The sequence below is a fragment of the Gobio gobio genome (assembly GCF_949357685.1).
Source record: "Gobio gobio genome assembly, chromosome: 23".
Classification (NCBI taxonomy): Eukaryota; Metazoa; Chordata; class Actinopteri; order Cypriniformes; family Gobionidae; genus Gobio; species Gobio gobio.
The window spans coordinates 11,734,775-11,749,492 of NC_137119.1; the positions used below are offsets into that span (position 1 = coordinate 11,734,775).

At 42.2% G+C, this 14,718-nt stretch overlaps 1 protein-coding gene across 1 annotated transcript; it reads right to left on the bottom strand.

Moving 5' to 3' along the window:
• Positions 1–7,394: 7,394 nt before the first annotated feature.
• LOC307119575 (zona pellucida sperm-binding protein 4-like) lies at positions 7,395–14,718 on the bottom strand (the record flags this gene model as incomplete). Its single annotated transcript, XM_079805918.1, has 10 exons — positions 7,395–7,474; positions 8,551–8,623; positions 8,706–8,847; positions 8,917–9,109; positions 9,177–9,340; positions 9,413–9,510; positions 9,577–9,764; positions 9,837–9,981; positions 14,418–14,610; positions 14,708–14,718. 10 exons carry the CDS (start codon positions 14,716–14,718, stop codon positions 7,395–7,397), a joined length of 1,287 nt encoding a protein of 428 aa, XP_079662044.1.

The window sequence follows — 14,718 nt, forward strand, 5'->3', positions numbered from 1 at the left end:
GTGTTTCTATATATCCTCTTGTCTGGACAGCGAGGTAAAATGATACACCTGCTGCAGATTGAGAAAGTTATCTAGATATACTTGTACATGTGCATAAAGCACTGAATTTACAGATCATTTGGTCTAAAATATGTTTTACTGTAGGTTTATTCATAAATCAACACCTTTACATGGCTACTTATCTTGGGTCCTCTGCTGAGCTTTTCTTTGGACAGAACATTTTTGGAACTGTTGAAGCCATAGAGAGGCTCCAGGCTTATCCAGCAAGAAGTAGAAAAGTCTGATGGCACATGCCTGCTGGATCACACCTCCCCTCTCTTCAACACCTCCCACTGTGGACCCAAGAAAAACATCTTTCCCTTTCCACCTACGTATTGGAAATGATAAATTGATGCATGTATATTCGATAATGTCCAGTATGAGATTTGAGTTCCCATTTACTTCGGCGCATATATGTTTGAAGCTTATCTGAGTTTGATTGACTTTCTACAGAGACTTTATGTATTACTTTGTCAAGATCACTGATTTCCTAAAACAGAGCTTTTGTAAAAATGTTTCCTTCCACAATGGAATATATTATCACTGTGCAGTTCCCCTCAGTATAGAGTCTTTGACTTGAAAACAATTAATCATTATTTGGAAACGTTTCTTTAACAAATTGTCTGGTATTCTTGGAAGGTCCATTGATAGGTGTGAACTGATTCTTGACGTCATTGTCCTCGTGGTCTTTGAGAAGGTATAGTCCTCCTCCCAGAGCAGCGGACAATATCAGAGGAATGACAAGAACCAGACCGGATGAGAACCAACCAGATGGCCGAGTTTCTCAAAAACCTTAGAAAGAGGCTTCTCAATGCAGTCTGTACGATAGCAGTCTTAGATTAGAAAAGTTCTGAAGGATGTTCTCATCTGTTCTCATCGTTTTTTATTAGCCCACTTATTTGTTTAAGCCATAGACTGTAAACAAATATGGACGTAGTGTCCATGACGTCACCCATAGGATTCTGAAGAGCAGTTTTGAAGTGTAAAGTAGGGATGAGCCGGCCATTGCCACCTTAGCTGCGCGTCACTCCCGGATAACAGAAAATGGCCAAAAAGGCGAGAGGTGACTAACAGACAGCAGATAAATGGCTATCCACCAGCCACTCAAAGTGGCCACACCCTTAATTATGCTTTATATAATGAAAACGAATGAGTTATAAAAAATGCACCCCCCTCACAGTTGTCATGAAGGGAAAAATTTGCTGTATAGACCAAAACCACAATTTTTTTACTCGTTACCACAGTCTCAAAGAAAACCATTAGCAACACACTACGCCGTCATGGATTAAAATCCTGCAGCACACGCAAGGTCCCAGCGCATGTCCAGGCCCATCTGAAGTTTGCCAATGACCATCTTGATGATCCAGAGGAGGAAAGGTAGAAGGTCATGTGGTCTGATGAGACAAAAATAGAGCTTTTTGGTCTAAACTCCACTCGCTGTGTTTGGAGGAAGAAGAAGGATGAGTACAACCCCAAGAACACCATCCCAACCGTGAAGCATGGAGGTGGAAACATCCTTCTTTGGGGATGCTTTTCTGCAAAGGGGACTGGACGACTGCACCGTATTGAGGGGAGGATGGATGGGGCCATGTATCACGAGATCTTGGCCAACAACCTCCTTCCCTCAGTAAGAGCATTGAAGATGGGTCGTGGCTGTGTCTTCTAGCATGACAACAACCCTAACACACAGCCAGGGCAACTAAGGAGTGGCTCCGTAAGAAGCATCTCAAGGTCCTGGAGTGGCCTAGCCAGTCTCCAGGCCTGAACCCAATAGAAAATCTTTGAAGGGAGCTGAAAGTCCGTATTGCCCAGTGACAGCTCCAAAACCTGAAGGATCTGGAGAAGGTCTGTATGGAGGAGTGGGCCAAAATCCCTGCTGCAGTGTGTGCCAGAGTCCTGCACGGGTCCGATTTTGAAAACCCGCACCCGCCCGTACCCGCAGTGCTTAAACCCGCATCCGACCCGTTTTCCGACAACAGCACTAATTAAAATCCGCACCCGACCCGACCCGCTTAAAATAGAACCGACACCCGACCCGACCCGCACCCGCAATAAAATCAGTTTAGCATATCACATTATTGACACACTTACAAAAATGTTTATTGCCAGCATACAGAAGTTATTACACGACCATTAACACAAGTACAACTTCTGCAGGGAGCTTAACGTGGCTTAATGTACTGTTATTAAGAGACCAAACTCAGTAAACATAATACTAATAACGTATACTATGTACAAAAAATCAGATGAGCCCAGAATATGAACGCAACGCGTATAATTACACGTTAAACGTTTTCCTACCATAGAAAACCATTATAAAAAAACACTTAACGTGGCTTAATGTAGGCCTACTAAGACAGTGTTATTAAGAGACCAAACTCAGGAAATATAACACAAATACTGTTCGATAGAACTGCTTGTGCTTGGTTTGTTACCAAAGTTATCTGCGTGCTTCCTCAGCGATGAAGTTCCACATTTGCGGCTATCTTTTCTTCAACTCCTTATAATCCATCTTGACAGCTGCAGTGCAGGCAGAGCGCGCGCGCGGTTGTGATTCTTCTGTGAGGGCATGTGCGCGCCGCGCGGCCACAGATAAACTGATATGGATTTGAAATTATTTTATCAACTTTACAGGCAAGGCATATTTTTTTATTTTTAGGAACACATCTACAATATACATGCATATATTGTTTATATATAGGCCTATATTCATTTGCACGTGACTGTTTAAAAACCGTGTTTAGACCTGTGTTTCTCCCTTGTCCGACCGACCCGCACCCGTATCTGACACAGTAGGATGTTTTTCACCCGTTTCAGCAATATTCGCGGGTCACCCGTCGGGTACCCGCACCCGTGCAGGACTCACAGGTGTGTGCAAACCTGGTCAAGAACTACAGGAAACGTTTGATCTCTGTAATTGCAAACAAAGGTTTCTGTACAAATTTAAAGTTCTGCTTTTCTGATGTATCAAATACTTATGTCATGCAATAAAATGCAAATCAATTACTTAAAAATCACACAATGTGATTCTCTGGATTTTTGTTTTATATTCCGTCACTCACATTTGAAGAGTACCTATAATAAAAATGACAAACTTCTACATGCTTTGTAAGTGGGCAAACCTGCAAAATCGGATGTGTATCAAATAGCCTACTTGTTCTACCCACTGTATACGTGCAACATTTTAGAAGTAAATTAATTATAAATGTTTGCTAGATTGTGTTCGTCACCTGTCTATCGATGTATGTTACGTGTCATGGCATGTCGTTATGTGTAGTGAGCTGACTCAAATGATTACGTTTCTTCAGGACTTCCGTTAAGGGAACATAGTGAGCGATGCTCTCTGGGTTTTGTGGTGCATTGTGGGACTTTTTAATAAGGGAAATTTTCAGTGCACTGGAAAGATTCTGCAATTGAGATAGCCCTTAAAATGGCCGACTCCCTGATCAGTGGCCTGACTATTGAACCAGGGAGCTGATTGAGACGTACCCATAGACTTCCATACAATTTTTTTTCTTCTTCAAACTACAGGCACTGCAATGCAATCTCTGTGGGTTCCGGGAGGGCTAGCACTAACGTGTTTTCGTCATCATATGTAACCCTTGTGCAGCGATTGGTGGGAAGAGGCATACCTTTATCAATAATCTTTAAGCTGAAGTGATATCCAATATTTCCTCAGTGCATAACTTACATTTCACAGACATATTCTCCATCTGTAAATCTCATAAAGTCTAGCAAATATTTGCATTTTGCTAACAGGAGTGGACGAGCCTTCTGTATGCTCACCAAACAGACGGAGCGCAATAATTCTGACTTTTTTTTTTTAATATTTTGCTAAATATTTTTTATCAAATATTTTGCTAAATATTTGTTGTTGTTGGTGAACATAAATGTGCCATATGTAGAATTTCAAACCTACAAGTAAGTGTTTGTGATAGCAGTAACTGTTAAGTATTGTAGGGTAGTATTTTCTATTCTATTGTTTTTTTAATTATTATTTATCTAACTTCTACTTTAAAAAGCATAATTTTGTTTTTAGATTGTAATATTACAATATTAGAATGTAATGTGATTTAACCCCCTTTTTTACACATAGGCCAATTATAGCATACACGTTACTGTTTTAATAGCCTTCAGTATGAACATTGTAGAACATTATTGGGCAGGATGTGAAATAATGTTTTTTTTTAATTAAATAGATTTTAACATTAATACATTTTTATTCAAATAGAAAAAAAGAGAAAATGCTTTGAATGCTTTTGAATTTTCCACGTTTTAGCTAAGCAGTAATGCTACATTATTATATCACTTGGTTATATAACAATTACATCACTACCCTAACTACAATTTAGGAAATTTAGCAATTTGAAGACTTAAGAATGTATGCCTCTGTTACTCTTTCATAGAACAAGGCCTACTCACTTCTTCTAACCCATTCCAAGAATTTTTATCCCTGCATGGTTGAGTGCTGCTGTGACGGCTAGTGAAGGGTTCTGTTCCAGCCTTTAACCGGGCCGTAGTTTTGAGCCTTCCAGGCCCCTGTCACTCAGCTGTCAGTCCAGGCCCATATAGGCCCTCAGAGAATAGTCTCATATTATATTTCACACACAACCCGCTCAGGGTCAGTGATTTCCCAGATGTAATGTGAGAAATTGACACTTTATCAAGGAGAAAGAGAAAGGAAGGTAAAACGCAGCACTCAATACAGCCTTAAAACCATTCCAGACAATTAATCTTTGATGCTATTTTGAGGAGTATATATCAGTGCAATGGTTTAGTAAAAGACATGATGGAGAGATGATACATCAATTATTGTGTGGAGTTATGTTGATTCAACTCATTGACTAGCATGCCGTGTTAATCATAAATTGTTGAATGGGTGCTCGTGTGGGAACGTAACACGTCCTTCATCCGACTATACAATGCATAATGATTGCGTGTTTATGAATTATGCAGACGGTGAGTGTTTTCAGGATAAAACGAACAGTATAGCTCTAGTCTCTGTGAAGCTATATTCAGAGACAATGGTAACTTTAGCCATATTAGCTGTACAACATTCTAGAAAGCTCATTCAGAAAGGAAATTTGCCATTTGGTTACTTGTTCCGGATATGAAGTCAGCAGGAAGTGTTGGTATTGACTCTCATTGGTAAAGCAGTCATGCAAAAATGATATATATATTAGGCCCTGTCCACACGAACACAGGTATTATCAAAACCGCATCTTTTTCTATGCAGTTTGGCTGTTCATCCACACGCCAATGCAGTATTCGCGTTTCAGAGACACTGAAACTGAACTTTCTTGAAAACTCCTGCCAGGGTGAACTTTTTAGAAAAGATTTTGGTGTGTTGCATCAGAACCGGAACCGGCAATAACCTTTTTTCCAGGCTTCTGATTGGCCAACATGGCTTTACGGTTAGGGTTATATTGCCACCTATTGGTTTGGCATGCTTTTGACAGCGCTTCATAGCGTGTTTTGCGTTTTCATGTGGATGCCTTTTTTTTTTAATGGAGGGAAAAACTCACGATAGCGATTAATCACATCCAAAATAAAAGTTTGTGTTTACATAATATATGTGTGTGTACTGTGTATAATTATTATGCATATATAAATACACACACATGCATGTATTTAAGAAAAATATGTTATGTTTATACATAAAACATTTATATATAAGATAAATTATATAAATATATATACACTCACCTAAAGGATTATTAGGAACACCTGTTCAATTTCTCATTAATGCAATTATCTAATCAACCAATCACATGGCAGTTGCTTCAATGCATTTAGGGGTGTGGTCCTGGTCAAGACAATCTCCTGAACTCCAAACTGAATGTCAGAATGGGAAAGAAAGGTGATTTAACACTAGAAGTCCCAGAGATTTTTACCCCTCCTTTAGCCAAGTGGAAGCTAACTGGCTAGTCTTTTGGCTATCATTAGCATCAATTCATGTGTAAATGTGGTCATTACCTGAGCAATCTGCAGGGGGGTTGGGTGTGTGTGTGTGAATGGTTGCAGGTGGCTTGTTTGTATGTGTGGGGGAGGGAGGGCTGCTAACAAGACTCACCACTCGGCAGGCCTTGGAAAATATCCTGAGTGAAGGAAACCCTTGTGACTCAGATGGAGAAGACATAGAACTTCAGCCGGATTCGGACTCAGAGCTGTCTGATCTGTCTTCAGGTTAAGTTTCATTTCATATTATTTCCTATTTCATTTCAAACCAGTACGAGAAAAACACAAAAAAAGCAGAGTGGAGTGACATAAATACTTACTCTTCCTTTTTTGTATTGTCCACTTTTTTGTTTGTACTACTTAGCAGACATTCACTGCCATCTGAAGTGCAAAACATTATTAGTTGTTTATTTGCTTTAGTTGTATCTTTTTATTTAGGAAGATATTTCAGACATTATTCCGATACAGAGAAGGAGATACTGGAATTATTATTAGTATCTATGCATGCATTTGTGATATCATTTGACTTTTCCATTGCTCACAATTTGAATTTGTTCACACTGCAGATGAGGAGACTGCTCCTCAACCAAAAAAAGAGAGCCCGTTTGGGGACTGACCTGACAGAGACAGCGAAAGATGGCACAGTGTGGCGTGAAGAACAGGTGGGGACGCGTCTCCCTTTCACCCCAATCAAAGCGTACGCTGCAGATGGAGAGCCAACGGCTAAGGCCAGGAAAAGTATCTCGAGTTGCCTTCAGAGCTTCCTGTGTTTCATCACTCTTGACATACTTCATAGCATTCAAGAATGGACTATTCAACATGCACAGGAAACGGAGCATGTTCATTGGTTCATGGCCCTCCCTGAACTAATGGCATTTATTGCAATTGTCATCTTCCGGGGGCTTACCAAGGTTCCATCACTACGTGACTGCTGGTCAGCAAACCTGGGAAACCCACATATCATTGGAACAATGCCGCGAAACCGCTTCCAAGACATCATGTGACACCTACGCTTTGATGACAGGTCCACCCGGAGTGATCGAGCAAAGACTGATAAGTTTGCTGCAATTTCCAGTGTGTGGGGATCATTTGTCACCAATTGCATCACGTCCTACAACCCTGGTCTACATTTCACCGTTGATGAACAGCTTTTCCCGTCAAAGACTCGCTGCTGTTTCCTGCAGTATATTGCAACTAAACCTGACAAGTTTGGGATCAAGTTTTGGGTGGCTTGCGACCTAAAATCCAAGTACATTTGTAATGTCCTCCCATATCTTGGAAAGGACCCTAGTCGTCCCAGTGGAGAGAGACTGTCTGAAAATGTAGTGATGAGGCTGATGGAACCATTCCTAGACAAGGGCAGAAATGTTACCACGGACAATTTCTTCACATCGCTGTCACTTGCACATAAACTTCTTAGCCGGAACACCAAACACCAATGCAAGAACAATCATGCCACTGTGCGATGTGTTCACTGCTACAGATACACATGTGGTAAATGCAGACGGGAGATACCATGGCAGTGCCAGGATTGTGAGTGATTGCTGGAATGTACTCACTTTTTAATATTATTTGTAAATATGTGTACAAATGGTTGGTTTCTATTTTATTTTGTACTGTTTTTATCAATAAATCTCAGCAACAAAGGAAAAAAAAAAAAACATGTGTTGATTTCTCCCTAAGATGGCAAAGTGAAACACAAGTTTCCTTGAAGTGGCTCAGCATGGCCCCACCTTGTTTACATAACAAAAGCAACTGTTCACAGCTGATTAAGGATATTAGCCTTCCAGCCCATCGGCTGTCCTGCGGGTTTTATAGGTAGAAAAGCCAAATGGCTGCTCCCTGGGACTTCGTGTTAAACAGTTAGGTAAAGTGAAGAAATTAGATGACTAACTTTTAGTACTAGTTCAAGCGGTTTATGCAACTGGCCACAGACCTAAAGTCTATAAAAATAACCCCACCCCCCCAGCTCAAAACAATTTAGACCCAGTTTATACTTGTATTTAGCATGGTCCACGTGTGATCAGATTAAATGCTTTAGTACCAGGTGTAAATAGGTCCTCAGACAACCCAGGTGGGATACATTAGTTAAGGGACTAAATTATAGGTCCAGTCATACCTAAAGACCCAAACAGACAAGTTAAACCCCTAATTAGTCACCATGAAGAACAGGGGCCCAGGTTAGTAACTGGAGCTTTGCAAATAGTTCAGTTCAAAGGTTTGGTTTGTTTAGTTCAAGTTAAGCACCTCAGTTAGACTGCACAACCTTGCTAATGGAACTGGTTTAGTAGTGAATCCCAATAAATCAAACAGAAGTCATGAAAGAGCTGACTCCAGTCAGAAATCAATGCCAAAGACTAATGTGGATTCAAGAAGTTTATTAAAACAACCAAATTCACATGACCAGGGTAACTTCTCCACTAGACACCACAGTTTGTCCACTAGAGACGGTCTTGACATGCGTGTCTCTTCCTGTAAGAGAAGGGGTAGAAACATTAGGCATTTAAATACCACTCTCATGGTTCCTGAAGTCAGTTTACAGCAAGCACTCACTTTTCCTAGCGCAGCTTTGCTCACAGGAGCCAGAAGAGGGATGGCACACCGCTGTACTACAGTGGATGAAGATCTAACAGAGAGGGAAAAGGGTTAAGCCACAGAAATCACTATAAGACTAATATTAAGGGTTCAGGTAAGGCTGCGGAGCATACGGTTTCCTGCAGAGGAGCCAGTGATGCTGGATCCACAAATGTGAACATCTTCACAACAAAGCGCTTGTAGTGGGTTGGGAACTGAAGACCAGAAGATCCAGCCACCAATGTGGTCAGGTAACGGTCATCCTGGTAAGGGCATCTGAAAGACAAAGAGGCAGTCAGAGATGCCTTACAGCACACTAGATGAATAAAGACTGGCCTTACTCACCCGTCGACCAGAAGGTCCCATTGGGGTAGACTGAGTGGACTGGGGGTTGATGTCGCCCAGCAACGTCCCAGCATTAGGACAATGTTGGGGTCGGTCCTCTCCAAAATGCGCACCTCAACATACACAGGCTCCCGCAGGACTTTTGTGACCGGATAATCAGCACCACTGTAGTAGGACGTGTACGCCTCGTCCCCTGAGGAAGAACACCGGCGTTCAACCAGAAACTGCTGTAACCTGGAGTTTAGAATATACTTATGCACACTTGCCTTCTGCACAGCCTTTGGTGACACATTGACCATTCGCCAGTCTAAGCTCCACCCTGAGGGGTCCAGGAGCAGCTACTGGTGGAGGTGCAGGAACAGTGTTGACCTCCACAACCAGAGCCTCCACAGCAGTAGCAGAGTACCTACACTGGAAGAGAAGCCTGGACAACAAACAGTGAGCTTTTAGCATTTGCCAAGGATTAACATTCATGCTAAAGCGTAAGAGCACCTACTCAAAATGGCTGTCCCTTGTGATGGAACCAAGTGGTCCAACACCCACTTCATACGAGGAGGTCATTCTGTTTTCATACACCACATATCCACTGTCCTCCTGCAAATAGAAACTGTTGGCATCCAGTCCATTTTAAGCCATGCAGAACCACAAGCAGCTACTCACCATCATGCTCGTGCCACAGGCAGTGACAGGGAACTGGTATATAGCAAAGGAAGGTGTGGATCCCACAGGACTGCAAGGTGGGTCGCTTCCACCCAGGAGACGGACTGAATCCAGGCTCAAGCGAGGCAGAGTAACATCTCTAGCCACCACTACCACAAACTGACCATCTCTTATACACTGGACAGTCACTGGAACGAGAGCAGGTTATTGCTGAGGATCAGTTGAACATGAACACCGTTACATTGACTCGACACTCTTACCTGCCTTCCCATAGTAACACTGCTGTCCGTTAAAGCAGCAGTTGATAGCTTCACACTCAGCACCACTGATTCCAGGTGGACCACATTGGATCTGCTCATAATCCGCTACAGCACATTTGTCAAGAGGCTCTGCCTGTGCCACTGGCTGCTTAGTGTGAACCAGCTGAGGAAACTGTTGACTAGCTTGATGAAACTGTTGACTAGCTTGTTGAACCTGTTGACTAGCTTGTTGAACCTTCTGAGGAAACTGTTGACTAGCTTGTTGAAACTGCTGACTAGCTTGTTGTACCTTCTGAGGAAACTGCTGACTAGCTTGTTGAACCTTCTGAGGAAACTGCTTACTAGCTTGTTGAACCTTCTGAGGAAACGGCTTGCTAGCTTGTTGAACCTTCTGAGGAAACGGCTGACTAGCTTGTTGAACCTTCTGAGGAAACTGCTGACTAGCTTGTTGAACCTTCTGAGGAAACTGCTGACTAGCTTGTTGAACCTTCTGAGGAAACTGCTGACTAGCTTGTTGAACCTTCTGAGGAAACTGCTTACTAGCTTGTTGAACCTTCTGAGGAAACTGCTTACTAGCTCGCGGTTTAACCCACGGAAGAGACTGCTGACTAGCTTGAACCTGCTGACTAGCTTGCTGTTGACCCCACGGAGGAGACTGCTGACTAGCTTGCTGTTGAACCCACGGAAGAGACTGCTGACTAGCTTGCTGTTGACCCCACGGAGGAGACTGCTGACTAGCTTGCTGTTGACCCCACGGAGGAGACTGCTGACTAGCTTGCTGTTGACCCCACGGAGGAGACTGCTGACTAGCTTGCTGTTGACCCCACAGAGGAGACTGCTGACTAGCTTGCTGTTGACCCCACGGAGGAGACTGCTGACTAGCTTGAACCTGCTGACTAGCTTGCTGTTGACCCCACAGAGGAGACTGCTGACTAGCTTGCTGTTGACCCCACAGAGGAGACTGCTGACTAGCTTGCTGTTGACCCCACGGAGGAGACTGCTGACTAGCTTGCTGTTGACCCCACGGAGGAGACTGCTGACTAGCTTGCTGTTGACCCCATGGAGGAGACTGCTGACTAGCTTGAACCTGCTGACTAGCTTGCTGTTGACCCCACAGAGGAGACTGCTGACTAGCTTGCTGTTGACCCCACGGAGGAGACTGCTGACTAGCTTGCTGTTGACCCCACGGAGGAGACTGCTGACTAGCTTGCTGTTGACCCCACGGAAGAGACTGCTGACTAGCTTGTTGAACCTGCGGAGAAAACTGTTGACTAGCTTGTTGTTGAAGCCGCTGGTCAGTTTGCTGTAATATCAGAGTTTGAGACTTCTTGGCCGGATAATTCCACTGTGGAACAGCATGACAGAAAGCACAAAACCACACACAAAGTGCCAGCCACTGACCAGCACACCAACTTCCTGCCATTGTTCAACAGCTAGACACACTGTTGAGATGCTGCTCTTTGGTCTTTTTGTACTCTACAGATTTTGGCTAATTAACGATAATCCCTCCCTCTTCATTAGCAGTCATGATTCTCCAGACTTGCACGAGTGAGAGTTTATGCAACTGGCAGATTCCATTGGTTCTCAAGATTATATGCATGTGATGTTTCTTGATTCCAATTGGTCAGATTTGTCATGTTGAAGACAAATAAAAAGATTAATTCTCAGTTTTGCTACTGGAGCTTGCCCAAAGTACCTTGGGTAGATGTTTGGTGCATTAAGCTTTGCTTGTAGACGTGCTGAAATGGTAACTAGTTTATTATTATAAGTTTATTTGTATAGCACATTTCAAACACAGTTGCAATTCTAAGTGCTTTACACAGAAATAGAATTCAAATATTCGTAGTGAATAAAATAAAATATTTATATATAGTATAACCCCTATCTGAAGTGGATGAAAATGGAGAGTCAGGTTTACGTAAAAAATATTTGTCAGGTAACTGTGCATTTAAACATTACCCTTACAGAAAAATCTTCATGGACTGAACCCCCAGGGCTATCTCTACAGATCTATCCGTCAAGGCAAGGCAAGGCAAGTTTTTTTGTATAGCACATTTCATACACAGTGGCAATTCAAAGTGCTTTACACAGAAATGAAATGAAAATATTCGTAAGTGAATTAAAACAGTTATAATAGGAATGGAAAGAAATAAAAAATAAAGATGAAAACCCCTATCTGGGGTGGAAGAAAATGGAGAGTCAGGTTTACTTTAAAAATATTTGTCAGGTAACTATGCGTTTAGACCGTACACTTACAGACAAATCTTCTTGGCCTAACTTGAGGGCGTTCTCTAGATGTTTTACCCGTCAGACCAGATCTAAACGGGTCTTCCTCGCACCAGAGGGAGTACTCATCTTTTGAGTCTGGATTTGAAAGTGGCTGCTGTTGGAGCACATCAGATCTGTTCAGGAAGCTGGTTCAGCTGCGGCTGGCATAAGAGCTAAAAGCAGAATCTCCTTGCTTTGAGTGAACCCTTGGTATTTCTAACTGACTTGATCCTGATGATCTGAGTGATCTGTTGGGTTTGTATTTAATCAGCATATCTGCAATGTATTGAGGTCCTAGGTCATTGAGTGATTTATATACAAGTAATAATACTTTATAATCTATTCTAAATGTAACTGGAAGCCAGTGTAAAGACCTGAGGACTGGTGTGATATGGTCATATGTTCTGGTTCTGCTCAGCGTTCTGTATGAGCTGCAGCTGTCTAATGGTCTTTTTGGGAAGGCCGGTGAGAAGACCATTACAATAGTCCACCCTACTGGAGATGAAAGCATGAACAAGTTTCTCCTGGAAACAAAGCATCTAATTCTTGATATGATAGTAAGCTGATTTAGTTATTGCTTTGACATGACTACTGAAACTCAGGTCTGACTCCAGAATCACACCCAGATTCCTGACTTGATCTTTAGTTGTCTGACCCCTAGCTTCAAGGTATGCGTTCACCTTGAGAACTTCATCTTTGTTTCCAAATGCAATGAGTTGAGTTTTGTCTTTGTTTAACTGAAGAAAGTTTTGGTACATCCAGTTGTTAACTTCATCAATGCATTTGCACAGGGAGCCAATGGGGCTGTAGTCATTAGGTGATAGGCCTAAGTAGATCTGGGTGTCGTCAGCCATTTGGTTCTCTCTCATTATTTGGCTCAGTGGGAGCATGTACAGGTGGGATAGGAGTGGAACAAGAATTGACCCTTGACACAGGTATTATCAAAACCGCATCTTTTTCTATGCAGTTTGGCTGTTCATCCACACGCCAATGCAGTATTCGCGTTTCAGAGACACTGAAACTGAACTTTCTTGAAAACTCCTGCCAGGGTGAACTTTTTAGAAAAGATTTTGGTGTGTTGCATCAGAACCGGAACCGGCAATAACCTTTTTTCCAGGCTTCTGATTGGCCAACATGGCTTTACGGTTAGGGTTATATTGCCACCTATTGGTTTGGCATGCTTTTGACAGCGCTTCATAGCGTGTTTTGCGTTTTCATGTGGATGCCTTTTTTTTTTAATGGAGGGAAAAACTCACGATAGCGATTAATCACATCCAAAATAAAAGTTTGTGTTTACATAATATATGTGTGTGTACTGTGTATAATTATTATGCATATATAAATACACACACATGCATGTATTTAAGAAAAATATGTTATGTTTATACATAAAACATTTATATATAAGATAAATTATATAAATATATATACACTCACCTAAAGGATTATTAGGAACACCTGTTCAATTTCTCATTAATGCAATTATCTAATCAACCAATCACATGGCAGTTGCTTCAATGCATTTAGGGGTGTGGTCCTGGTCAAGACAATCTCCTGAACTCCAAACTGAATGTCAGAATGGGAAAGAAAGGTGATTTAACACTAGAAGTCCCAGAGATTTTTACCCCTCCTTTAGCCAAGTGGAAGCTAACTGGCTAGTCTTTTGGCTATCATTAGCATCAATTCATGTGTAAATGTGGTCATTACCTGAGCAATCTGCAGGGGGGTTGGGTGTGTGTGTGTGTGAATGGTTGCAGGTGGCTTGTTTGTATGTGTGGGGGGGGGGAGGGAGGGCTGCTAACAAGACTCACCACTCGGCAGGCCTTGGAAAATATCCTGAGTGAAGGAAACCCTTGTGACTCAGATGGAGAAGACATAGAACTTCAGCCGGATTCGGACTCAGAGCTGTCTGATCTGTCTTCAGGTTAAGTTTCATTTCATATTATTTCCCATTTCATTTCAAACCAGTACGAGAAAAACACAAAAAAAGCAGAGTGGAGTGACATAAATACTTACTCTTCCTTTTTTGTATTGTCCACTTTTTTGTTTGTACTACTTAGCAGACATTCACTGCCATCTGAAGTGCAAAACATTATTAGTTGTTTATTTGCTTTAGTTGTATCTTTTTATTTAGGAAGATATTTCAGACATTATTCCGATACAGAGAAGGAGATACTGGAATTATTATTAGTATCTATGCATGCATTTGTGATATCATTTGACTTTTCCATTGCTCACAATTTGAATTTGTTCACACTGCAGATGAGGAGACTGCTCCTCAACCAAAAAAAGAGAGCCCGTTTGGGGACTGACCTGACAGAGACAGCGAAAGATGGCACAGTGTGGCGTGAAGAACAGGTGGGGACACGTCTCCCTTTCACCCCAATCAAAGCGTACGCTGCAGATGGAGAGCCAACGGCTAAGGCCAGGAAAAGTATCTCGAGTCGCCTTCAGAGCTTCCTGTGTTTCATCACTCTTGACATGCTTCATAGCATTCAAGAATGGACTATTCAACATGCACAGGAAACGGAGCATGTTCATTGGTTCATGGCCCTCCCTGAACTAATGGCATTTATTGCAATTGTCATCTTCCGGGGGCTTACCAAGGTTCCAT